A 27,174-nucleotide genomic window follows, 5' to 3' on the forward strand; every position below is an offset into this window, starting at 1 on the left:
TAGCAAAAGGGAAGACTGCTTAATGTGTTTTGGTAAATGGTTTTCCCAGAGCACAATTATTTTGGGGAGAGATGGCTCTTCATGCTTCAGTGACAAAGTCAAGTTTCTGGGGAAATAACACCATGGTTTTTCACTTTGGAGTGATCCCAAATTCACATTTTCCTGGTGAGCTGTACCTTCTGAAATCTGTTTCATTAAGAGTGTCTGTGGGGGGAAAAAAAGAATGATTGGGGGCCTGTAATGCAGTGTGGATATGAAAAGCACACATTGAACTGCTTCTGTGTTTTTCTATGGTATTTTAGGAGCTGGCCATACACGATGAATGATATGGTCCATCCTGTACTCATTTAGTAATTTAAAGAATTTTTATAGCTAATTTTAAACAGGAAACTAATTTTGATTCATTTAGTATGGATTCATTTAGTATGTCTAAAATAATTGAGTTAGGTAATCAGTATTCTTAGTAGAGATTTTACATTCTTACTTGCATGCTTGTTTTTGAAATCCAGGGGGTATTTTACATTTTAACATCCCAATTGGGACCAGTCATATTTAAAGTTATTAATAGCTACATACAGCCAGGGGAAACCATCCTGGACAATGCAGATTTAGAGGGAGGCATATAGGTAATTGCAATTTGCATAATTAAATTTTACGAAGCAATTATTGGAATCCTGGGGGTGGGGGACAGTTAACTGCTTGGCTCAATTTGAAATGAGTTTGTAGGGAAGCGTTTATATGCTTAAACTTTTTTTCCCCTTTTTTCTGGCTGTTACTATGCTTTCTGTGTCCAAAGCCTGGTACTCCACGATGGATGTTTTGGGCTTTACTCTTGTATGCGACGAGAACATAAGTTGCTGTCCAGGAGATTCTTTCAAGACATGGTAGTAAGACAAGACCACACTATTTGAGGCAAGGTTTTGATGAGCTTTGTGAGAGCAACTGGCTTGGAGGATAAGAAAATTCAAAGGTGATGTTTCCAATTTGGGTGATCATTGATTGTGATTAAATTAGAAAACTTAAATACTATAGTAGGTTGGTAGAAGGAGATAGAAGCAGAAATTAAGTTGTATTATATATCATTCCAAGTTAATTTCATGGCCAAAAGATGATTTAAGTATATACTTAAATATAATTTCTCGGGGGTCCTCTCCTAGTTCTCCCACTGCCTGTGCATCAGTTTCTGTAGTTGTCTCTTCCTAAATCCCAGCCCTCTAGGGCTCAGTCCTAGACTTCCTTCCCACTCTGTTCTTCACTATGCAGTCTCATTCTCTATCATCTTTGTATTTACTTTCCATAAAAATTTGAACCAGGGCTTCCTTGGTGGCGCAGTGGTTAAGAATCCGCCTGCCAATGCAGGGGACACGGGTTCGAGCCCTGGTCCGGGAAGATCCCACATGCCGCGGAGCAACTAAGCCCGTGTGCCACAACTACTGGGCCTGAGCTCTAGAGCCCGCGAGCCACAACTACTGAGCCCACGTGCCACAACTACTGAAGCCTGCGTGCCTAGAGCCCGTGCTCCACAACAAGAGAAGCCACCGCAATGAGAAGCCCGTGCACCACAATGGAGAGTAGCCCCTGCTCGCTGCAACTAGAGAAAGCCCGCCCCCAGCAACGGAGACCCAACACAGCCAAAAATAAATAAATAAAATAAATTTAAAAAAAAAAAAAAAAATTTGAACCAGCCAAATGCTAATCTTTAGTTCAATCCTCTTCGGAGCTTAGCCAAATATCTGTGTAATATACACCTCCACTGAGCCCGAAAATTTTACCTTCAATATACTAGTGCTTCAAAAATTTCTTCCACTAGTCTAGTTACTTACCTAACTAGAGTTATATAAGGATAAAATTGTTTATAAGGATAAAATTGCCTCAAGGTACCACATAGCCAAAATGGAACTCACCCTTTACTCCCAAACCTGGTCAACATCAAATGATTTTTTTCTCTATCTCAAATGATCACTTATTTAACCAGTTTCTTAAGTCAGAATCCTGGCAAATAATTCACCACCCTTTTCTCTCATTCCCTATATACAACCCTTCAGTTATCGCTGTTGCTTTAATTTTATCTTTTAAATATTCTCTATTAAATATCAACTCTTCAGCACTATTGCCTCTACCCTAATCCAAGCTAACATTTGTTGATCTTATTACAAAAATCAGTCTACTAGATTTGGAATTCTACGTTTGCTCCATCGCCAGTCCTTTTCCTATCATGCCGTCAGGACCATCTTACCAAAATGAAAATTTGTGGGTCATAGACCCACCACTTGTTTAAAATGTTGAAATGACTTGCCAATTTGGGGGTGGAGACAATGTCCCTAATGTGGTGAGTACTTGCCTAATGTTCCAGCCTCATATTTCTCCACTCTGCCTTTTCGTTCTACACGCCATTTCTTCAGACTAGGACTCTTAATTCCACCCCCCATACTCACCACCAACGTTGCCCTCCTAACACTTCATAATTCAGTTCAAACCTCAGTTCTTCGATCCACTGACTCCCACAGAAATGTCAAATTTTTTACATATCCATTCCTGTTTTTATTTCACATATCTATTAATATGAATACCCATCAACATCCACTTTGACCCAAGAGCGGGAACATGTATGTTTATTTTTTGTTTTTTTCTTTTGCTAGCCTGTACCCTCTATGAAAGCAGGAAGTTCTCTAGTTTGCTCACTCTTATACCCTCAGCTCCTATGACAGTGCCTGGCACATAGAACTCGGTAAATAAATGTTATTGAATGAGTGATTGAAGGAGAGAAATCACCAAAAGCTGCAACAGACAAGTCTAAAAAAATCTAAGGTCAAGCTAGTTCTTCATGACAAAGTGAAACAAGCCCAGTAAACTGAAGTAGCTTCTCCAAGATCACAACGGTAGTCAGTGGCAAAACTGGAGTTCCTTATTCACCAGGATCTGTGATAAGCCGTACATCGTGCTCTGATTTTTTGCAGCCTTAAATGCGTAAGAGACAACTCATATTGTTGTAACACGTTCTGATGTAGTTTGGCTTTCTTCACGTTAAAAAGGACCAATCCCAGTATGCAATGCAAACAATGAGTTAACAGTCGATTAGAAACCCATATCCAGCATGCCTTGCTCCCGAGCAACCTCAGAAGTGGGTATGAGAGACACCACTGCATTCTGGGAGTTGTAGTCTCACAGGACTGGCCCGCCTATTATGCAGCTTCAGCGGCCTACGTTTGGAGGAAACCGTACTGGGTGGCTTAGGGCGGCCGGAGCCCTAGAGAGCGGTGCCGCCCAACAACCTTTGCCTTCGACCGGGGTGGGGGGGGGGGCCAGCTCCGCCTCTTCTCGTATCTTTCCCATAGCCCAAAATGGCGGCGGAGGTGGATTTTGGCGACCTAGAGCTGTTCGAGGCGTTTGACCACCTAGAGGAGTCGACTCCGAAACCAGTTCACACTCTCTTCAAGGACGACGACGGAGACGAGGAGGACGAGAATGGGGTCGGCGACGCAGAGCTGCGGGAGCGGCTTCGGCAGTACGAGGAAACCATCGAGCAGCTCCGCGCCGAGAATATCCTTCCCGCTCGCTGGGCCCTGTCACTGGGGAGTGTGGTGTGTGCCGTCCCCGGGAGGGTGCGGGCGGAAATTCCACGAGGCTGAGAATCGCGGGTTCGGGTTGCATAAGCCGTCCCCGAGGCCTCGGCGCGGACATCTCCCCTTCTGGGATCCGTATCCTGGACCTTATTCACTCCTCCCGCCCCCCAGTCTGGGGCAGGTTTTTAGCGTTATTCCGGACTCTTTCAACTGTTCAGTTGTAGACTCTTCACTTCTCTTCCCCTATTCGGAGTCACTATCCGATCTCCTTTTTTGGAGCCAAGCTAAAGTTATTGCAGTCACGCTGTAGTTATGTTAGGAGATACCGGATGCTTAGACCTAGGCGCAGATGTGTCTTTAGGGCGGTGCAAAAGTTAGTGGTGCTAGGATGGGCAGTTGGGGGCGTTAAGGAGTCCAGGCATGCAGAGAGAAATGGTTAATTGCTTGATGAACTTCGGGGATTCATTTTAAAGTTCTTCCACTTTGAAGTAGCTTCCGTGGTTAAGGGCCATTGCAAACCCCTAGGGAAAACGCTCAAATAAGTTTCCGTTTGCCTTTAGTTACATGTTTACAACCTTTCTAGCAAGAAGTGTTACTATGTTTATTTCCATTCTTAGAGAATTTTTGGTATTTTTTTGTTTGTAATATACATGCAAGTAATTTTGGCTCAGGTAGTTTTTCTAGTGTAAAAACCCCTGAAAGTGGTTGGTAAATCATCTTTTAAGGTTTTCGAAGTCATTTTTTCATAATGCCGTTTTCCTCGACATTTTATTATGAAAAATTGCAAAATACAGAAAAGTTGAAAGGATTTTACAGTGAACATTCATAGATTCCATCCTAGATTCTTCAGGTCTTAACAGTCTGTTACGCTGCATAACATTTTTGGTTTAGTCTGTTAGTCTCTTTGAACTACGTGCCCCTGCCTTAGAAATACCGTGTTGGAAGGGATGAAAACTCTATTTTAGTTTTTAGATCCACATACCTAGCCCTGCAACAAAACAGGAGGTCAGTAAGTGTGTCATCCTCAAAATATTTGTCTTTTAACGTATATAACATATGTTTATAACAGTGACACCAAAAGTGAGGTTAGTAGTTGAATTTTATGATCTTTGTATTTCTATTTAATGAGGGCTTATACTCCTTAACAAGTAATAACATCAAGAACTTAAAAGAAAATTGAACATTCTGACTCGACCAAGGTATGAGATCTTGAATTTGCACCATAATGTCCTTTATTTTTTATCCTGACATTAATATTTAATCACAGGTGTGGTTTTTTTTTGCAAAAAGGGTGTTTAGGATTTTTGTACCATTTTGTACTCAAGAAATCATAGTAATGATCCTTTATTTTTAATTTGTGAGGGTAAAATTTGAATTCTCACAACTGTATTAAACTTTGAAAACTGACTTATTGGGTGAAAATACGTGTGAAAGACAATTCAGAAGTTTTTGACTTAATGTTCAGAACAGGCAAGTTATCAACCTAGCTGTTGCTATTCAGCGAACATTTCTGGTAAGTTAGAATTCAGATTGCGGTATTAATCTAGCTGAAGATTTATTTATACAATTAAAATGTGTTCATAAATAGAAATAATGCAAGATGCAGCATTTTAGAAGAAGAGATGGTAGTTGCTTTTGAAAAAAGTACAGTGAGTAAATTTGCATTCAGGCATCTGATTTTAATAGAAGATTAAATGTTGATATTTTGTAATTAAATTTACTCAGTAGTCACTAAATTAAAATATTTCCTAAAGTACAAATTTATTACACAGAATGGTATGTTAAGGCTTTCAGAATATGGGGTACACTGATGCAGTTTCACATGGAATTTTTTGTCCCTGGTACCAGCTGAATTAACTGGCTACACTGGTGACTAAAACTTTAAAATTTTAGAATTTAACATATTTAGAATTTAGACATATTTCAGAATATGTCTAAAGAATAACTTCTCTATGCCCTACTTTCCTTCCTCTATGTGAGCACACTTTGTAGATCTACACTTATTTTTGGTTAGGTAGTAAACATATTGAATGTAACTAGGATTCTTAAAAAAAATCACAATTTTTATATATGTAAAAATATTTAGACAAGTATATGCTTTGTAATAGAGTTGTTCATTTAAACATTAAATATTTATTTATAAGGGGGTTATAATCACCTGAATTCAAATGATTACAGCATCATAGGCTTTGCCAATTTATAAGAAGCAAGCATTAGTATCCTGAAAAAGGAAAATATATATATATATTTTTTTTTAATTGGTGCCCTCCACATTGTCAGACTGACAAAGCTTTCTACAGAACACCAAGGAAGAAAAAAATAAAATTATTTAGATAAAACTGTACCCTACATCTCTTGATTTAACCCTTATTTTTGGAACTTTCATGATCAGAAGTGTCTCTTCTTTTTATCCAGTAAACATTGTGGGGCGTTTTTTTTTTTTTTTTTCTGTTTTTTCTTTATATGATGAAAATTTTCAAACGAACAGAAAGTGGAAAGAATAGTACAGTTAATACCCATATTTTCATCACTTAGATTTAACAATATTTTGCCATATTTCCTTCTTCTAATTCCATATACATATTTTACCCCAGATATTTCAGCATGTATTTTTTTTTCTAAAGATTTTCATGTTACCACAACACCATGATCACGCCTAATAACTGGCACGATTTCCTTAATAACATTCCCAGCCAGATTCAGATTTCCCCAATTGAACGTCTTTATTGCTGATTTCTCAAACTGAACTCCAGTCAAGGGTCATGCAGTTGCATGTAGTTTTTAGAAACATGATGTATTTTTTAAAACTGAAGTTTGTGCAAATTGAAGCAAGTTTCTGGGTGTCTTCATATTTAATTTTATTTCTCTACTTGATGTGGGCAATTCCACATACAGATTGATTTGTTTCACGTGCTGTACAGGTAGAAGGATTTGAGGCAGGTGTGGAGGAATCAGATTCATCTGCTCCCAGGTTACCAAAGGGATATATAGCAGATTTCCAGGCTGCAGTCTAGTTCTGTTTTTTGCAGTATTTGAAAGTCAAATTCAGGAATGAGATACTTTTTACATCTCTACTTTAAAATTTTGGATTTGAGCTACTTAGTGCAGTGTGCTCTGCCCTCCAGAAAGAGTCTACCCATTTATTTATAGTGTTTCAATTTCCCATATATTTCCAAGCCAAATTCACTGATTCTTTCAGAAATATATTCTTGTAACCTGCTTTATTCAATTCCTCCCTCCCCTCAATTTGTAAACAAACAGCCATTGGGTAAAGAAGGTTTTCGGTTGAAAGATTAACTGTAGCTTTTAATTTTTTTTTTTTTTTTTTGCGGTACGCGGGCCTCTGACCGCTGCGGCCTCTCCCATTGCGGAGCAACAGGCTCCGGACGCACAGGCTCAGCGGCCATGGCTCATGGGCGCAGCCGCTCCGCGGCATGTGGGATCTTCCCGGACCAGGGCACGAACCTGTGTCCCCTGCATCGGCAGGCGGACTCTCAACCACTGCGCCACCAGGGAAGCCCAGTTTTTAATTTTTTTATGAAATATTTGTAAAAATATGTAATGTAAAAGATACCCCTAAAAACTGTTAAAGTGGGAAAAACTGGAGTTCTTTGTGGTTCTTGATCTTATTTGTAAAATATTCTATGATCTTTGGTACTTAAGAATTATAAAGAGTCAGTGTTTATATATACATATGCAAGTTTTACTTTAATGTCTTCTAAGAATATGTTTTAACTTCTGTTTTAGTGGAATATTGGTGAACAATACTAAATTAGATGGACCTTTATTTCAGATTCTATTTATGAACAATGTTATTTCAAAGTAAGTAATTTTCCCTTTCCTAAATATTATGAGCTGATGTATTTATGATACAATGTCTTCTATAAATACGCTGTTCTCATTTTTACTTTATATACCATCTTTATTCTTTTACTTGAAATTTATGGAATCATGATAAAAGTGAGGACATTAGGGTCATATAAACCTGAATTTGAAGCTGGACTCCTCTACGTTCTATATCTGTGAACCTGGACAGGTCACTGACCCTCTCTGCATATCAGTTTCATCACTGGAAAACAGGACACTAATAGTAACTACCTCTTAAGTAGCTAAATGAGCACCTGTAAGAGCCCAATAAATAGCCTCAAATAAAAGTCACCGCTACCACCATAAATAATCTTAACCATTTCTCTACCACAGTCAGGGAACTAAGTTTTCCCTGTTGGCTATCTTCAAAGCTTACCCACGTGATTTTTTTTTTTCTTTTTAATAGCAAAACTAGACCTTTGCAAGCCTTCCAGCACGCTTGGGTCTAGGATGACTCAGTGCATTCCTGCAGTGCTTGCTAGAATGTTCTGACATGGTTTGAGGCCTTGACCTGTCCCTTCCTCAGAGCATGGTCATAGACATTTCAGACACCTGCTTGCCCCCTTCGGTGTCACTTAATCATATTGTTATCTTAGGTGCCGGGCAAGGGAAAGGGACCGTACATAGGGTGTTACCTGTGTGGCAGGTCCGTTGGCTACTTCAGCTCAGCAGAAGCAGAACCTGAGGCTCTGGGAGGGTGGAGCAGCCTGTGGTGAGCACAGGAGCAGCACGGTGCCGGGCACGCGGGGCTCCAGCGCCGCTGTCACCGTCCGAATCGGCCTCTAACTCAAGCCCTTGGCAGTCTTAATGTCTGCACTGCTCACCTGGCGTTGTGCCTGCAGAAGTCTTACAATGTCAGAGCTAACGGGACCTGATGGATCAAGTCTGTAAGGAGGAGGTTGGCTCTTTTGGCCCCTCCTGAACCGAGCACTGAAGAATATTTGATGAACGTGGTTCTTGACCTGGAAAGCTGGGGAAAATAGACCTCAGTCGTTTTTCTTGCATTGCATTTTGGTCTTTTTTTCTCCAGTGTAATATTTACATAGGTGTTTCCTTATATGTGCAGAGAGGGTGTCTGGGAGGAGGATGTGGGATAGCTGAATGCACTGATTATCTCTGTGTTGCAGAAATAAGGGGCTGAGAGACAGGGTAGGAAGGGAGCTTTTCATTATGTAACTCACCCTTTTAGTTCTTTTGAATTTTGAACCATTTACTATATATTCAAAAATTAAGTATGTAAAATTTATAAATAAAATCCATTTAGTCTTTGCATAAGTATTTGCCAGCTGTTACAGCCTAGGCACTGTGTTAGGTTATTGTAATCATTTTATTAACTTGACAACAATGTATATATTTTTCCTAAGGAATAGATTCCTAAGTGTTACAAAGAGTCAGCAATTTGATAAACTCTGAAAAACAAAATAACAGAATTTACACATGACATCTTCTAAAAATGCATAAAACTCAATCAAGTCAATGTTTTACTCTGTCTGGGTTCTGACCATTTTGTCCTCTTTATGCAGGCAATATCATCAAGAAATAGAGGAATTTGTATCAAATTTAGTAAAAAGATTTGAGGAACAGCAGAAAAATGATGTGGAAAAGACTTCCTTTAATCTTTTGCCCCAGGTATTTCAAACTTAAGAGACTTTAAGATTAGTAGGTTATGCTTTTCACTGCCAGTTGTTAGGCTCCAGGGATCCTCTTGAATCAAAACCAGAATGACTGTTGAGATTGACTCTTCACCTCCCATCCTGCAGCCGGGCTTGCTTCTCCACAGTCTGACCAGCGCAGCCACAGGGTTTTCTTTTGGATCACGGGTGCTTTTCTCAGGGAGTCATATTCACACCTGGCTGCACTCAAAACTGAAGCCTTTTTATTTTCCATTCCCTGACTTGGACACGTGGTTTGGGGCAGAAAATTAATTTTAGGTCAGAAAAAAAAATCTCTGTTTCTGGGGTTTATAAAAGATGGATTCTTTTTATCTGAAATGAACAGGTTCATATGCCATCCTTTCTTTCCCTTCTACTTGTTTTAAAAATCAACAGCATGCCCAAAGAAATCTGAGAGATTCCACTCTGAATATTAGGGCATGAGTTTACCTTAAGAAAATCAGAATTATGATTTCTGGGCTTTTTTTTTTTAATTAAAAATTAAGGTAAGTAGGTCTCTCAAATAAGGATCTTTAGCTGTTTATCCTCAGAGGTTGGAGAATGGAGTATTCTAATTAATTAAATTTTTTGTTTATCACCTTTAGTTTTCACCTATCAGATATAATTTTTAAAGATTCATGGAACAAAATACATTTAACAATAAAAACCATACTAAAAAAAAACCCCAAAACATATTGAATATTATTTAATATTTGATTCAGGAAACACTTCAGAATTTTGTAGTGGCTTGAGGTCTGTAAGGGTTGTAATACAGTATTGACCAGTAATATCAAATTATATATTATTTTAATCTTTGATTATCTGATTTCAAGGTAAAGTCTGTCTTGTCAGTTTAAGTGTTGGAAGTTCCATAATTAATATTTTTTAACACAGAAGTCATAGTGTAAAAATACTTTTTAAAAAGTCATAGTGTATGTTAATGTTCCAGAAGATACTATCTTTTATATATCTTTTTAACTTTCCCACTTGGGAGATTTCTTTCATAAACATTCCTACCTAGCTTAACTTCTCAACTCACCCTAATTATGACAACAATGAATTCAAAATTTTATATACCTTAATGGTATGTATTAGAAAATAAAGTGTGTTCAGATGGCTAATACTTGAAATTGAAAGTTGTTAAAAATTGGTTACCTTTTGTAACATGTGTTTCTCTTTGTGTTAGCCTTCCAGTGTTATGCTAGAAGAGGACCATAAAGTAGAAGAATCCAGTGCTGTTAACAATAAGGAAGCTTTTAGTGTAAGTTTGGACATTTAAGTTTTGAATTCTGCAGATATGTTTCCTATCCTATGTCCACTGGGTGACATTTAAATGATAAAGTGGTATAGGCATATGTCGTCAGATGATCACACATTCTTTCATTAAATTTGTTGTAAACAACAGTGTAGGCTTCAGCCTCTAAATACCATAGTTTGCTTTTTAATAACTCTTTCATTGTGGCCGGGGGGCACAATATATATACTTCGGAGGACTTTATTTTTCTCTTGACTATCCTCTCTGTTCATCTTCTTTCCTTTCTTTCTTTTTCTTTTTTTAATAGATTGGTTTTTTTTAGAGCAGTTTTATGTTCACTGAAAAATGGAGTGGAAAGTATAGAGATTTGCCATGTATCCTCTGCCCCCAGACATTCATAGCCTCCCCCACTATCCACAGCCCCTACCAGGTGGTACATTTGTTACAATTGATGAACCTACATTGACACATCATTATCACCCAGAGTCCATGGTTTACATTAAGGTTCATTCTTGGTGGTGTACATTCTGTGAATTTGCACAAATTTATAATGATATGCATCTACCATGAGACTGTCATACAGAGTAGTTTCACCGCCCTAAAAATTCTCTTTATTCCACCTATTCATCCCTCTCTCCCACCTCTACTCATTTTTAAGAACTTGGATGAAGATATAGAAAGCATGCTTATGGAACTTAGAGATGGATGAAGCTGAGAGGGATATATAGCTAATATAACAGGTGGCAGATAGGAAGTGTTAAATGTGGACAGACTACAATAGTGGGTGAAAAACAGAAGACGATTTACAGGGATGAACCTACATTTAGCCCTTTCAGTACCTATGCAAAATTCAGCAGTGTCAGTGCAGTGTAGTGGTGTGATTTTGCAACTTAAAAATTTTTAAAGAAGATGATGTAATCCTGGATTCCATTAAAGGAAGACTAGTTTTCATGTTCATGGAGTATTGTGTCCCATTGATGTACCACTATTTAGACTAAATTAATAAGTGCAGAATCCCCCATTTCCAGGCAGGTGCCACTTTAAATCCCAGAACCTTAGAGTTTAAAAGGGAAATGAAGTTATCTAATTCAAATTCAGGAATCTTTCTTTAAAGTGTCCTTAGAGCAGTTTGCTCTTTTTTTGAGTCTTTCCAGTAACTTGGAATTCACTTTTTTTAAAAATGAGACAAACCACTTCATTCTTCACACCTGTGATAGATTTTTACACTCTCTAAAAGTTGGGCTGAAATGTGCTTCTTGTACTCAATCCAATCACTGGTCCTAGTTCTTCCACTTGACATTTATAGGGTGATCTAAAACGATACCTTTGCAAATATCAGCCTTTATCACATTTGTAGAGATGTGTACATACCTTGTAAATCTTTTCAGTAAGATCTGTGGGCTCTTCATCATCCCAGCACCCCCATGTCTTTAAAATTGTGGAAAACTGAAAATAGATTGGATATAGATGACTTTAAGGTGTTAGTAATTTTCTTAAGCATGACAGTGGTATTGTGATTTGTAGAATGTTCTTATTCTTAGAAAGCTCATACTGAAGTATTTAGGGGTGCAGTGTCATGAATAGAGTCTGTAGCTGGTTATGTGTGGAAGCTAGAACCTGGGAAGGAAGTTATTGTATTAATCTCGAGCTGGAGAAAATAGTGACTTAGACTAAGATGATAGTGGTGTCGACTTACTTTTTAAAAATGGCTCAGTAAAAAGTGTGTGTGTGTGTGTGTGTGTGTGTGTGTGTGTGTGTGTGTGTGTGTGTGTGTAGAGATGTGCACACAAAAATGTCAGTTAACAATTGTTGAATCTAGTTGGAGGGTACATGGGTGTTCCTTGTACCATTTTTTTCAACTTTTCTGTAGGAAATTGTTCCCAAAAATTGGAAGGAAAGGAAAAGAGTGATTGGGAGGAAAGGAAGTGGAAACAATGACTATATAGATATAGACAACTGTCTGAGGATCTTGCTGCAAAAGGAAGCAAAGAAATGGGAAATTGGAGGGAATATAAGAGTTGTTGAAAAGTTTTTGTTTTTTAAGTCTGGAGAAAGTGCAACTGATAGTAGTGATCCAACAGGAAAAATTCAGTGATCTAGGCAACAGAGGGGAATTCAGTGATGGAGATCTTACTTACACATCAGAATGTGGCTCCTTTAACTAGGGAGTTGATTATTATTTCTAATAATTTCATCCAGAAATAAATTGTTAAAACAATTAATCATAGTCTTACATTATTTAATGTCTTTTTTTTTCTGCTTAAATAGCAATATTTTTTGACTTGTTTTCTGCAGGTTGTAGGAAGTGTCCTGTATTTTACTAATTTTTGCCTTGATAAATTGGGGCAACCGCTACTAAATGAAAACCCTCAGCTTACGGAAGGATGGGAAATACCCAAGTATCCTACATAGTGAATGAAGATCTTTATGCATCTTGCCATTAAGTTCACCTTTAAAAAAAAAAAAAAAACCAAATTTTGCAGACTATGATAACTATTCCTTAATAAAACTCACTAAAGGTACCAGCAAGTCTTCAGCCACATTGTTTCTCTAGAAGGGCAAGAAATACAAGTAAAGGCAAAAAGGTTTGTGTGGGGAGTTGCTTTTGTTTTCTTCTTCTTTTTTAACCAAAACCATGAACTCTTTTAGCTTGAAAAGTTAATATTCTTTATTGCTAGCTTACGATAAATAAACAGATTAAACTAGAATTTCAATATATAGACATGTTAAATGTTTAAGTCAGTTATATATTCATTGGTTCACTCCTGATGTGCCTGGGTGGGTGGAAAGGTATAATTACTGCTGTCAGTTTGATTGCTGTCTTATAACCATCTACCCCTTTCCAAGTTACCTAAAGGAAAATATGATAATCTGTTTGCCTTGGTTCTTCTATTATTAGCCACTGACAAAACTCAGAGGTAACAGATCAGTCGGGAGCACAAGGGTTCTTGGTTAAAAGACTTGGTCAAAAGTACTGTTTGTTTAAATCACTAAGCACAAGAAGTGAAAGTGTACTCATTTTTGCAGATAATAATTGGCGATCTACATGCTTTCTTGTCTCTGATACACGTTGCTGTCATACAGAATTTTGTTGATTTGCTTTTATATTTCTATTTACATTATGAAAATCTTTGTTTTTTGACCAAATAGGCCAAAGCCTCACTGTTTCAATTGTGGTTCTGAAGAGCATCAAATGAAAGATTGCCCAATGGTAAATTTTTCTCATATAAAAAAAAATCTTTGAACCAGAGCTTTCTAATGTTTTCAATACATCTGTGGCATTGTGTGATGTGAAGAAACTTCCTGTCTTTCCCATAGTCCTTGATTTTGAAATCTTTCCAAATTTATACGTAAGTTTTAAAGATATTAGATTTAAAAAAATAATAATTTATTACAGTACTCTGTATTTGAGATGAATAAAACATTATGAGGGTTCATTTTTAGACAACTTATTTTCAAAACTTTATTTTATGTTATGATAGTACCAAGGTAATACGAAATTAAGGGACTGCTTCTCTTCTTTGCTTATTTTCCTAAAGTATCCACTCTCTTTTATACCTGTCCCTTATGCATTAACACTGAAATAATCTGTGTGCTTGACCTAGAAAAAGTGCTTATATTTATTCAATTTCTGAAATATTTCTAAACTGCTCGATACCATTCTTTCCAAACACATTACGATTTAGCCTCGGAATGCTGCTCGAATAAGTGAGAAGAGAAAAGAGTATATGGATGCCTGTGGTGAGACAAGCAGTCAGAATTTTCAGCAGCGATACCATGCAGAAGAAGTAGAAGAAAGATTTGGAAGATTCAAGCCAGGAGTTATCAGGTACCTCTGTCATTTCACCACAGAATGTCATTTCCGCTTCCCCACTGTTTGGAACGTTCTGTGGATCTTCAGGGTAATAATCAAGATATAAGTGTTCTCTAGCAAGGCTCTATATAATGTACATCAATTAATCCAAAAAGGTTTATTGGAATTTTAACTATGTGTTTGATAGGCACTGTGCCACAGGCGTGTAATATAAGACACAGAAGAGTTTTAAAATATCAGACCAGTATGTATTTTCATCCAAACAAGAATACAGTCTTTTTCTTCCTCTTTTATTTTTACTCAGTGAGGAACTTCAGGATGCGCTGGGTGTGACGGACAAGAGTCTTCCACCTTTTATATATCGAATGCGCCAGCTAGGATACCCACCAGGCTGGCTCAAAGAGGCCGAACTAGAGACCTCAGGGCTTGCACTCTATGATGGAAAAGGTATAGTATGTTCAGTTAGATAAGTCAGCTTAAGTGTTCTATCTTTTTCTTTTTTAATTAAAGAATCACAGTAAAATAGCGTGGGAATGGCTGGCTTATTTAGTGTGTGCTGAGTTAACTAAAAAATATCTTGATGGTGTTTCCCTTGTTTTACAAGGAAGGAGCTAAAACTTCAGTGAGAGTTATCAGATGGTTATCTGGACTTGCCCAGTGACTACCTAGCAAGGTATTGGTTCTCCAGCTAGACCTCATAAGCTCTTGCCTTTCTCAGTAATGGCAACAGAAATATATCCATCTCTGCCAGGAGACCTATAAAAATTAGAATAAATAAACCCTCCTATGATCTAGAACTTCTCTTAGGTACCTCCTCTAGAAAAACATTCACACGTGCGCACAAGGAAATGTATGTATATAAAGATACTTTTTTTTTTTTTTTTTTTTGCGGTATGCGGGCCTCTCACTGCTGTGGCCTCTCCCGCCGCGGAGCACAGGCTCCGGACGCACAGGCTCAGCAACCATGGCTCGCGGGCCCAGCCGCTCCGCAGCATGCGGGATCCTCCCAGACCGGGGCACGAACCCGCGTCCCCTGCATTGGCAGGTGGACTCTCAACCACTGTGCCACCAGGGAAGCCCTATAAAGATACTTTTTAACATTGACTATGATAGTGAAAAATTAAAAACAGCATTAAGGCCCTAAAGGAGAATGGCTAAGTAAACCGTGGTAGATCTGGGGGGTGGAATCCCTGCGGTATTTTTAAAAATGGAGTAAATCCATGGAGCTAACGTGGCAAAATCCCTATGCAATACTGAGTTTAAAAGGCAAGTTTCTGGATGACTTAATATTATGATACCATTGATCTTAAATTAAAAAAAAAAAACCCACACGGATGAAACAATGCTCTATATTTTCTATGAGGAGTTATGTTTGTAAAAGATATTTTTGAAAGATCTTAACCAAGAACCACCTAGATTTCAGGGTTTGGACTCATAGAGGCCTTCCCTGACCACTTTATTTAAAGGTATCTCTCCCGGGCTTCCCTGGTGGCGCAGTGGTTGAGAGTCCGCCTGCCGATGCAGGGAATGCGGGTTCGTGCCCCGGTCCGGGAAGATCCCACATGCCGCGGAGCGGCTGGGCCCATGAGCCATGGCCGCTGAGCCTGCGCGGCCGGAACCTGTGCTCCGCAACGGAAGAGGCCGCAACAGTGAGAGGCCCGCGTACCACAAAAATAAATAAATAAATAAATAAGTAGATGTGTCTCTCCCATGTTTACCCACTTGTTCTGCCAGTCTTTATCACTTCACCCTGTTTGTTTTCTTCATGCCCTGTCACAATTTGTATCTATTTATTTATCATGTAGCACAGTGCCTGGCATCTGGTGGATAGTAAATAACTTTTTATATAAAAATTTTTAAAGTCCTAACCAATATACAGCAAACTCAACAGTGGTTATCCCTGAGAATGAAAACAGGATTGGGCTTAAGATTTTAGTATTATCTCTAATGCTGTACATTTTTAAAAAATGAGAGTGTTTCTAGATATTACTTAGGTAATTAAAAATAAAAATAAAAAATTTAGGGACTTCCCCGGCAGTCCAGTGGTTAAGACTCTGCACTTCCACTGCAGTGGGTGCAGATTCGATCCCTGGTCAGGGAACTAAGATCCCACATGCCGCACAGCACAGCCAAAATAAATAAATTAATTAATTAAATAAAAGCTAAATAAAAAATTTACCAACCCCCCCACCTCAAGTGGTACCAAAGAATATTTAGCACAGCCTTTTTTTAAAAATTTTTATTTAAATTTTATTTTTTTATTTTTGGCTGCGTTGGATCTTTGTTGCTGTGTGCGGGCTTTCTCTAGCTGTGGCGAGCAGGGGCTACTCTTCGTTGCGGTGCGCGGGCTTCTCATTGCGATGGCTTCTCTTGTTGCGGAGCACAGGCTCTAGGCACGCAGGCTTCAGTAGTTGTGGCTCGCGGTCTCAGCAGTTGTGGCTCGCGGGCTCTAGAGCACAGGCTCAGTAGTTGTGGTGCACGGGCTTAGTTGCTCTGCGGCATCTGGGATCTTCCCGGACCAGGGCTCAAACCCTTGTCCCCTGCATTGGCAGGTGGATTCTTAACCACTGTGCCACCAGGGAAGCCCCAGCACAGCCTTTTAATATATCCCCAAGTCATGCTGACATTCAGATTATCATTGCTCCTGCCACTCTGTAGGTGCTTGCATTTCTGTTTTCTCTCTCTCTCTCTCTCTCTTTCTCTCTTTATTTGTTTGAATAGAGATTCTTTGGACAAAAGATTGTAGATCACTGAGAGCCTCTTAAATCTCTTTTAATCTGTAAGTTCTCTTTCTTGTTTTTAACAAACTCTGTATTTTGTCCTTTTGAGTTTTCGAGATTTTGCTGGTGCATCCCCATGGTGTTATTTTGTCATGTTTCTCTGTCCCTCTGTTTCCTGTGAATTGTAGTGGAATCAGTCATTGGTGATCATTGCCTATATCTATCTGTTAATGATGGGTGACATACTGGTTATGTTCTTATTCTTTCATTACTTGGCTTCTTATCCTGAAAACTTATACAAAGAGAAACTTCTCATCAACTATTTGTTTTCCTTAGGTATATAGACAAGGCAAAATAAAATGTTCGATTTATTTAGTACTTTTCAAAATAATGAAGTGGTTCCTAAGTATCCTTCAAAAACTATTCTCATCTGTAAAGTGGTTTTAATAGTATGTACCTCTTAGTGTTGTTATGAAGATTAAGCAAATGAATACTTGTAAACTGTTTAAAGCACTATCTGAAAAGAAAACACTAGCTTATACACAGTGACCATTACATAAATGTTTATTAAATAAAGAATTGGAATAGAGGATTAGGCAAATCAAAGACCAGTGCAAAACAGACTTTTCAAATAACTCATGGAAGAACTAAAGTTTCCAAGATTTTAAATGTTTATTTTTATCAAAATAATATGTCCATGTTGTTTAAAAATTCTAATCTAATGATTCAGACAAATTATAATTAAAGTTATTCTCGGAATAATTCTGTGGTCATGAATCTTAAGCACTTTCCAGGTCTGCTTTTGGTCTGGAGAGGGATTTATATGGGCATCTAGCAATATTAAGCTTTTTGATGGTCTGTAATAGATGGTGCTGATGGAGAAACAGAAGCTGGAGAAGTACAACAAAATAAAATTGTCACTTATGATCTCTCGAAATTGGTAAACTATCCAGGTTTTAATATATCTACTCCCAGAGGAATTCCAGATGTAAGTGTGTTGTTTTTTTATTCTTCTGGGATGTGACATTGTTTATGTAGATTGTTCAAAATGTTAGCTTATGTAGCAATTACTGTTCCATAAAGAAGTAAATGTGTTACTTTTGTGTTTAATTTTTTAATTTCCTTTATGTTGATTGGAATATTAAGTGAAATCTTGAATTCATCAAAAAGAAAACCCACAGTTTTTTCCAATTTTATGCCCTAAGAAAAGGAGCTAAAATAGAATGGTGAGATTCTATAAATCTAAAACTATTCTAAAATTAAAAGATTCTTTTTTTAAAATATGGGATGGTTTGAAGCAGTGTTATAAGTTTTACAGAATTAATTGGGAAGTAAATTTCTGCCTTTAATAAATCTAAGTATTACTATAACTTTTTCCTACTCTTCCCTCTTCACCCTCTCCCCAAAGTAAAATTTCTCCTATACAAGAAAGGTTTGCTACACTTAATCTTTTCCAACTTTCATCTTAGGTTTCAGGCTTTAACAGCTAACTATAGTAGTGGTGATGGTGGTGGTGGTATTTTAATAAAAATGCATTCTAGGTGTTCTTAGGGACTGGGCTTCAGAGAAACAGCCAAAGGTCTGAACTTACAGTCTAGTGAACAGATACGAAGACGTGTGTAATTAATCAAGGGCTGAGTTGCATGTACAGACCATCAGTCCCTCTGGAAGTGGGTCCAAGTACCAGCCCACATCAGAATCTCCTTGGGGTGTGCATTAGAAATGTACATTCTTGAGCACCGCCCCTGCCCCCCCTTAGACTTAACTTAGTCCCTGGAATCTATAGGTTTCACAAGAGCCCAAAGTGATTTCTATTGAGAACCACTGTTGAATGTGTTACTGGCCATAAGAGAGAAACGAGTGATGTTGAACCTTAAAGATTATTGCTCAGTTTGGAAAGGGAAAGAACAGAAGATAGAAAAATCAGCATGAGTGAGCGAGTTAGGAAAAGGGAACAGTTAACAGTCCTGTGAACAGCGCTGGTGCGTCAGGAGCGGGGCGGGAGCCAGCCAGGCCGAATGAGAGTCTGTCATTAATGCCTGTAACTTCTTCTTGTAGTAGGTAGAACCTTTTTGGGCCAAGCGATTTTGTCAAGTAGTCTTTTAGTGTTCGGTCCTGATCATTTTGCAGGCAGAGTTGGTTTTTTTTTCCCCTTCAATGCTCCATTATTTTCATTAATTTCCCCAAAAAGGAAAAGTCACATATGAAGCAGAAATGTAATTTGAGACCTCCACCTTACCTCCTGTCAGCAGACTATTCAAAGCATGACGTTTTCCAAATACATACTTATTTTTCTCTTCTCTTTTCATCATTAGGAATGGAGGATGTTTGGTTCCATACCAATGCAGGCATGTCAGCAGAAAGACGTGTTTGCCAATTACCTAACTTCTAACTTCCAAGCGGTAAATAGATTTTCAGAGTGTGGTTTATAAACATGTATCGCAAAAAAAAAAAAACATGTATCGCGTCTATCTGAGGAATTTTGTAACTCATTAGGCATCTTATTGCCTTTTCTCACTTTGGATATAAAGCACTCTGTGTTTTCTGATGAATCCAAAGGAAAAAGGTAACTGCCTTCACCAGTTACCTGGACTTAGCTCCAGATTGGTTTTCTGCATCATATTTAAGTGAAGGGATGGGGTTCAATTCTTTGTGGACCCGCCTAACTTGTGTTCAGTTTGGTTCTCCGTTAGCCGAGCGTGAGGTCCAGCAGCAAGAGGTCTTCGTCTCTGCCCAGGCCTAGTAGCCCAAAGAAGCAGAAGAAGGAAGGCAGCTTGGCAGCCTCGCCCGCTGACATGGAGCTTGACTCGGGTAGGTTTCATCCTGTGGTTTTGATTTCTTTAGAAAGTAGGGTGAATTTGTACGCTCCTGAGTTCCATAAGAAAGAGGAAGCTCTTTATGAGCACTAACTTTTCTTTTATCCTCGGATATCAGAGCATCTCCACTCTTGCTGATCAAAGCTTGGTGTGAGAGCCAGCTGGGCAGCCGACTGGGTACCTGAGCTAGACAGACCTACCCACCCAGTCCCAGTGGTTCTGAACCTGGACCGGCCCCTCTGGTGGGCAGTGCTTTGAGACAAGCAGTGGAACATGTTCCCCTTTGGCAGCTCCCGAGAGGAAGAAGGGCAGAGCTAAGTCAAGCTTTCTCAGATACTCTTCCCAAGTGTGTAAATCCACTAAGTCCCTCCTCCCTCCAGGAAAGAGAAACCAGGAGGAAAGTCCGTCGTCTCAGAAACCCAGGAGGGAACAAAGGCCTTGCCCTCTGATACTCCCCCAGCCTTTTGTTCTCTGAACCCTCTGGGTTTACCGTGGAACCTGTGGTCAAGCAGGGTTGTGACGGTCCTTTTCAGCAGATCAGTAGTTATCAGGACAGTCATGCTCCCACCTTTCTGAGTCCCCGCTTACCCCACTACCAACCACCACTCCTTTGGGTTTCCCCTTGGGACTACTGATGAGTAGTTTAGATTTTGCCCCCAGAAGGCTCTGGAATGGATCAGAATTTTGTGTTAATTGAATAAACTCCCAAGTCCACTCTGAACCTAAGATGAAAACTCACCCCTTGTTCTGTTGCCCGTCACAAACCACGCCCCTCTACTCTGGTCCCATGTAGCATGTCGGATGTTCTGAAAGTGAAATGAAATGGCAACATTGGGGTAAAATGCATACAGATGCTCTAGTAATAAGAGGCCAGCAATGTAAATTGCCTCAAATTTGAATGGAGACCTCCCCACCCCGAGTACCCATTTTCAGATTCCCGGGTAGATTTTATTTTACTTTATTTTTTTGGCCATGCCACACGGCACGCGGGATCTTAGTTCCCCGACCAGAGGTTGAACATGTGCCCCCTGCAGTAGAAGCACGGAGTCCTAACCACTGGACTGCCGGGAAGCCGCACCCAGGGAGAATTTAAAGGTTGCAGATTAAATCACCTTAAATCCCCAGATTGAATTATTTCGCACTAGCAACTTCAAAGTCCAAAATTAAAGCCTCCAAACCATTTTCCCCAGTTTTTTATTCTGCTTGTTCTTGCCACAGGAGTCTTGATACCTGAGTAAAGTTCACAACCTGGACGTTTAGCGCCTACAGCCTTACTTCAATATCTAGTCTCACTTTTAACAAGGCCAAAGAGTTCATAGGAAACAGAATTACAGCCTTTGCCACATACCTATGAAATTTTGAAAGCAAGCAATTCCCCAAAACCCAAAAGCAGTTGTCCCAGACAATTACATTCCCAGAGCCCAGCACTTCCCAGTGTTATCAAAGGCCACAGCCAAGATTTCTGAGTAAGGGCAAAAATCTTGGTTTCTCTCTCTCTCTTAGTGCCAGTCATCTGACTCCACCACCTGGGAACTTAGGTTGGAAGAAATTTCCCCATAAGAAGAGAATTTTGGTTTTAGGCACTTAGAGTACCTCTGAGGAAAAGACACCGAGCTTGGTATTTTGAACCCTTTGGGATGTAGTTGCTTTCTCTCGAGGTTTGGGAATTTGCGGTGGTGGCAGGTCCGTAACTAGGTCCACACACTACGTGCAGGCACCTTCAGCCCTGTGCTGGGAGCTGCTGCTTCTGTTTCTTGTGAGGGAATTTCTGAGGCCTAGGAAACCTTCCTCTTAAGGGAAGTTTCTCTCTGTTTGTCTGTCTGTCTCTTTCTTTCTCTTTCATATATAATTAACCAATCAAGAGCCAGCCTGAGCCCATGTGATGAAGTGAGACTCAAGGATACAAGTTTAGGGGCTTCCCTGGTGGTGCAGTGGTTGAGAGTCCACCTGCCGATGCAGGGGACACAGGTTTGTACCCCGGTGCGGGAGGATCCCACGTGCCGCGGAGCGGCTGGGCCCGTGAGCCATGACCGCTGAGCCTGCGTGTCCGGAGCCTGTGCTCCGCAACGGGAGAGGCCACAACAGTGAGAGGCCCGCGTACCGCAAAAAAAAAAAAAAGAATCCAAGTTTAGTGCCTCCACATTTCTTCCGTGGCTCTCAGTCCACAGTGGAATTTGGGGCAGAAGATCTAGTGCTAGTTTTTGCCTAACTCACCCTGGGATAAACAGTTTAATTAGAACCTCTTTAGTTCTCTGTAAGACAGACAGAACCTTTGCAGAACAAAGATTATTTACCCCGGGTGCCTAAAAGGCCTGAAAGGCCTTCTTTCCACACTATATATCTGGTCTCTGCCTCGGCCGCACTTCCTGAGGACTCAGCTGGGCCCCTACCCCGAAGCCTGTGCCTTAGTTCGCTAGATCCCCCTCGCCCTGCAGTCTGTAAGTGAATTATTTCGTCAGTTGTGCCTGCTTCCGAGCCTCTGCTGCCATCTGCTGAGGCTTCTGCCTGCCCGCACACATTTGTTAAATGTAGTTCAAGGTCCCAGACCACCTGCTAAAGGCTCCTCTGGTCGCAGCCATCAGCAGAGGCAACTGGTTTTGTTTACAAGCGCCTGCCTCTGTGCAGAGCTTAAGTAAGCCTCTGCCTTTTTAGAAACAGCAGCGCCTCTAAAAGAAGCCACCATAACGTGCACTCACCTGCTGAGGACAAAGAACCCCGTGACAAGAGCTTTCTTGCCCAAGCCACAGACTTAAAAGATGGGCCAGTGCCAGGATCAGAACACTCTGACCACGTGTAAAGCTCAAGGCCTCGAGCCACATGTCTTGACCTCCGTGTGTCTTCCCACCCCCAGTCCATCCTTCTGTTTGTTAAAACATGTTGTTTCCCATGTTCCCTCTCAGCACAATGAATGTCAGGGTCTTTGAGGGGGTGAATAGCAACCCCCTTCCCTACCCTCGTTCTGAACAACTTAAGTGATCATTCAGTGAGTAGTAACAGATCAAATTATCGAGGCCAGTTATAGGCTGCTTCGTGAAAGGGCCGAGAGGGTCTGCTAACTGAACTGGGTTGGTTTATGGACACCCTGGTAAATGGTCCTAAAGGCAGGCCCTTCCCACCCCAGAACCACCGCAAATCCCCCTGTCACCAGCTTCTTCCTGCCCTGTAAGGCGTAGTAATTCGAGTGACTTTTGTCGGCAGCTCATTCCCAAGAAGAAGAAACAGTGAGTCAGTCTAATTGCCATTTTCCTGTGGAAAATTTTATTAACAAATCATGTGTTATAAGTGAAATGGATTCCATATTGCAAACCTGTGGGTAGAGTGATTCAGCTGGGAACTGTGAAGTATAACTACCTGAACATCCTGTTCCCATTTAGCATTCTTATGTTAATAGTGTTTATTGTGATATTTTGTGCAAAATGAAACTTGGGTTAAACTGTTTAGTTATGTTTTATTCTTAAAAGCACAAAATACATACGTTGTCAAGTAGTTCACTAGCTTTGCCATCCCTTCTCCCTGCCAGCTGCTCCTCTGTGCTCTCTGCTGTAGCCGGCAGCACCCGTGCTCTCGCAGCTCCCGAGACTGAGAGATGCCATTCGTCTGCAGCCGCATCCACCCGTAATGGTGGCTTTCCGTTTCTAGCCAGTTACTGAAATCTAAACACTGTCTCAGAAATTGCCTCTTCGTTCAGGCTTTTTTCTCTCACCTGATTGCTCTTGGCGCCCTTATAACTGATTTTTTTTAAAATCCTTCCTTTCAGCGTTTTTATCCATTCTTTGCTCTTCTGATTGAGTTAACGTCTTAAACTCTGAGTGACAGTGTATTACCCTCCTCACAGATCTTATTGCCTGTACAATAAAGTTCAGGCTGGTTTTGCATAGGCTTTATGATTCTGTGTGATGCAGTTGACTTTTCCAAAGTTTTTAAACACATAGTGTGTTTCAGACTCCTCTGCTAGACCCCGAGGCCAGGAAGATTAATAAGACACAAGTGCTACCCTTAGTTACGGCTCTCTGTCGCCTAGGATTGCAGATGTGTAAACATCATTTTGATATAAATGTGGTGGCCTGTAGTGATAGATACAGAGGTTAGTATCACAGAGCTGGCCACCAACTGTAATAGTGGCACCAAGGAAAAACTGAGCAGCCGTGCTGGATAAAGTCATAGCCTCTTCCCAAGAATGCCGTCGAGCTGCATCTTGAGGGATGAATTCCGAGATTTACCAGGGCCATGAGAAGGGTTAGGGCATTTGAGACAGTGAGAAATGCAAATACAGAAGCACGAAGCATCACGGCACATTGGTCCAGCAACAGTGTGACAGCTGGAGTCTTGTAAACCAGGCAGTAGGAAATGACATGGTGGAAATAGGCAAATTCTTGGTTGTGAGAGCCTCTAAGGCCCAGAGGAGATCGGACGTCTTCCTGTAGGTGATGGGAAGGCACTGAAGAGTTTCTCATGAGATGGAAGTGTTATTAGGACCAGATTTGTGTTTTAGAAAGACTGATAGTTTGGAGGATGAATATAAGGAAGAAGAGTCCAGAGGCAGGAAGGACTCATATTCCTGACAAACGGTAGTGGCCCCAAATAACGCAGCGCCTATGACAGGCTGCAGGAAAGGGTGGGCCCCAGAGAGCCAAGGACCTGGCGTGGGCAGAAGGAAAGGGGGAGGACTGTCTGATGACGAGCAGGTTTCAGTTTTGGAGACTTCAGCAAGATGCCACCGGTGGTGCTATTAGCGAGCTTAGCAAATAGGGGAAGAGTGTGACTTTTAGGGAAAGATCCTCTGTTTTGGACAGGTCAGATCTGTTGTGTCTGTGGGACGTACAGGTAGTGAAGGCCAGTGACCAGTTGGCTGCATGAACGCACAGTTCAGGCGAGCAGACTAGACTGAGGGTACAGAATTGGGAGATAAGCCAGGGACCTTCCCACCCTGCCAGCTCCACTTCGTATCCTTGTGCCTCCACCCACTCTGGAGTGTAGGCAGCTGAAGTGCCAGCCCAGTTTCCTGCTGTGTTCAAGTTTTCCCTCCGTTAAAGTTCCCGGCGCCAGAGACCCCGACCTTTCCCCTGCAGATGTTCTTTTCAGGTGGATTGAGGACATTAAGTGATGATCATGGTATCTGAGGATCCAGTTTGCCCCTCTTAAGCCAGTAATTTTGGCCAGTGAACCTCTGGATTCACCTGAGTTCAAATAATAAGTGTTCGTAAAACCAAATAAATGCTATATGACAACTCAAAGTTTCTCAACGTCCTCATTTCAGATGCAGAGGTCCCGCACGGGTCCCCGAGCAGTGAAACTTTTCAGTTTCAGCCCCCGCTGCCCCCTGGCACTCCTCCGCTCCCCCGGAGCACCCCTCCACCCATCTTCACGCCTCCGCTGCCCAAGGGCACCCCGCCACTCACTCCCAGTGACTCACCCCAGACCAGAACGGCATCTGTGACTATGGACGAGGACGCACTGACTCTGGAGGAACTTGAAGAACAGCAGAGGCGGATCTGGGCGGCCCTCGAGCAGGCCGAGAGCGTAAACAGTGATTCTGATATTCCTGTTGACACACCTTTAACCGGGAATTCGGTTGCCTCTTCACCTTGCCCGAATGAGCCTGACCTCCCTGTCCCAGAGGGAAAAACATCTGAAAAGCAGATGTCAGATGAGGCTGAGGTACCAGACACCAGTACAGAGAAGTCGGAAGTTGAACAAACCTCGAGTCCAGATTCTGAGGCTGCCTTGCCTGGCCAGAAAGAAGAGGAAGAGCCGGCTCAGGTAGACTCTAAAGGTGCTCTTGACAGCGGCAGGGTCGAGTCAGACTGTGAGGTCAAGAATGGAGGCAGCAGCCCGAAGCTCCTTCAGGCGGACGCCAGTCCTGGAACAGCCACTAAAATCCATAGCCCTGTCCCTGACATGAGCAAGTTTGCAACCGGAATAACGCCATTTGAATTCGAGAACATGGCGGAATCTACTGGAATGTACCTCAGGATAAGAAACTTGTTAAAGAACTCGCCCCGAAACCAGCAAAAAAACAAGAAGGCTTCTGAATAAACTGCTTTTGACATAGCACCAAGAGCTATTTAATTATAACTGTGCATTCTGGTAATTAGTACTAAGTGGACAGGTAAAATTATTTTCCTGTTTGTCCCTCCCATGTTAAAAGAAGTCTATCTAGGGCTTCCCTGGTGGCACAGCGGTTGAGAGTCCGCCTGCCGATGCAGGGGACGTGGGTTCGTGTCCCGGTCCGGGAAGATCCCACATGCCGCGGAGCGGCTGGGCCCGTGAGCCTTGGCCGCTGAGCCTGCGCGTCCAGAGCCTGTGCTCCGCAGCGGGAGAGGCCGCAACAGTGAGAGAGGCCTGCATACCGCAAAAAAAAAAAAAAAAAAAAAAAAAAGTCTATCTAAGGCTTAATTGTGGTCTGAAGTCAGGCCTCTTTTAAAGAACAGAAAGACTGAGCTTGCTGGTTTACTATATTTTATTCTTGCTGATAAAACCGTGGGGGGTGGGACGTAGGTAGGAGCTGGTTTAGAGATAGTCTGTTAAGGTTTATACTATTTTTGGATTGTGTCTGTCAAGAGTGATGGTTTTTATCTGTCTTTTGTACATTGTTTTCCCTTTCTACATTTTGCTAATTATCCTGTATGTAAGTTTAATATATCACTTTTTAAAAGAAAAAATTCTAACCATTTAAAGTTCCTATTTCAACCGTGTGAACCAAACGAGAAAATCAGGGATGAGCAGCTTTATCCCATTTCGGGTACTTTTGTAAGTGATTTACATGCATCAGTTTTAATAACACTTTTACTTTTTTGTAACTTCATTCTTCATATAAGCTTGCTATACAGGTATGTTCATCTTTGTGTACAAAGGTTTAATAAATTAGCTTTCATATACATAACCTGAGACTTTGAATACAAAAAAATGATTCACAGTTAAATAAGTATATACAACCTTGTAAGTTTGGAAGTAAATTTTGTGGTTGCAAAAATTAGTGGCAGCAAAGGAAATAAAGAAATTACAAGTTTGGGTATTTTCGGTGGATTTCAGCCTTAAATATAGAAACAGCAGGACCTTTTAAAGTAATCATTTTGAAAAAGATAAATGGAGGGCAGCTAGCCTTTGTACAAAAATAATTTTCTAGATTTGAATCCTATGATAATTGTTAAAAACAAAAAGTAGACGTAAAAAATTGTGTTTAATTGTCAGATATATCAGATAGAGCTGAAACTATGTTTTTTGTCTTTATGTGGAATGCCATTACATCTTTATACTCAAGTCCATGAAAATAAACATTTAGATGATCTTGAATGATTCCTGTTAGGTAGTGTTATTCTCCTCACAGGCCAGCAGAGGGAGCAAAATATAACCATTTCAGATTCGGTTTTCATTTTGGGAACTTGAGAAACCAAATTAACTGGGAAGAAAAATTATATGAAAGAGAGAAATTTATTTTCAAGGCCCTCACAGAATGTGCTAGAAATTGAATAAAATGTTTAATACTT

At 40.6% G+C, this 27,174-nt stretch overlaps 1 protein-coding gene and 1 non-coding gene across 5 annotated transcripts; both read left to right on the plus strand.

Moving 5' to 3' along the window:
* The first annotated feature begins 3,223 nt into the window (after positions 1-3,223).
* Positions 3,224-27,174, plus strand: ZCCHC8 (zinc finger CCHC-type containing 8). 4 transcript variants are annotated; one of them, XM_004329987.4, is made up of 14 exons: positions 3,224-3,540; positions 4,720-4,762; positions 7,311-7,385; positions 8,954-9,059; positions 10,269-10,343; positions 12,633-12,736; positions 12,857-12,922; positions 13,488-13,548; positions 14,024-14,166; positions 14,456-14,598; positions 17,738-17,859; positions 19,187-19,273; positions 19,565-19,682; positions 24,945-27,174. In XM_004329987.4, the coding sequence occupies exons 1-14, from the start codon at positions 3,342-3,344 to the stop codon at positions 25,721-25,723; spliced, it is 2,121 nt and encodes a 706-aa protein (XP_004330035.3). In that variant the 5' UTR covers positions 3,224-3,341; the 3' UTR covers positions 25,724-27,174. The 4 variants fall into 4 exon arrangements, with proteins under 4 accessions (XP_004330035.3, XP_073646101.1, XP_019806000.2 ...); XM_073790000.1 differs by having other exon boundaries at positions 3,320-3,539; positions 4,724-4,762; XM_019950441.3 differs by having other exon boundaries at positions 3,462-3,540; positions 7,357-7,385.
* Positions 7,850-7,984, plus strand: LOC117307786 (small nucleolar RNA SNORA9). The gene has a single exon (XR_004521661.1). It is a non-coding gene; the product is annotated as a small nucleolar RNA SNORA9 (small nucleolar RNA).

Source organism: Tursiops truncatus, chromosome 13 (genome assembly GCF_011762595.2).
Source record: "Tursiops truncatus isolate mTurTru1 chromosome 13, mTurTru1.mat.Y, whole genome shotgun sequence".
Lineage (NCBI taxonomy): Eukaryota > Metazoa > Chordata > Mammalia > Artiodactyla > Delphinidae > Tursiops > Tursiops truncatus.

Coding starts and splice junctions, on each gene's coding strand:
- ZCCHC8 (XM_004329987.4), top strand. CDS start 3,342: ATGGCGGCGGAGGTGGATTTTGGCGACCTAGAGCTGTTCGAGGCGTTT. Junction 12,737..12,856: donor GAAGGATGGGAAATACCCAA/GTATCCTACATA, acceptor AACTCACTAAAG/GTACCAGCAAGTCTTCAGCC. Junction 19,274..19,564: donor TAACTTCTAACTTCCAAGCG/GTAAATAGATTT, acceptor GTTCTCCGTTAG/CCGAGCGTGAGGTCCAGCAG.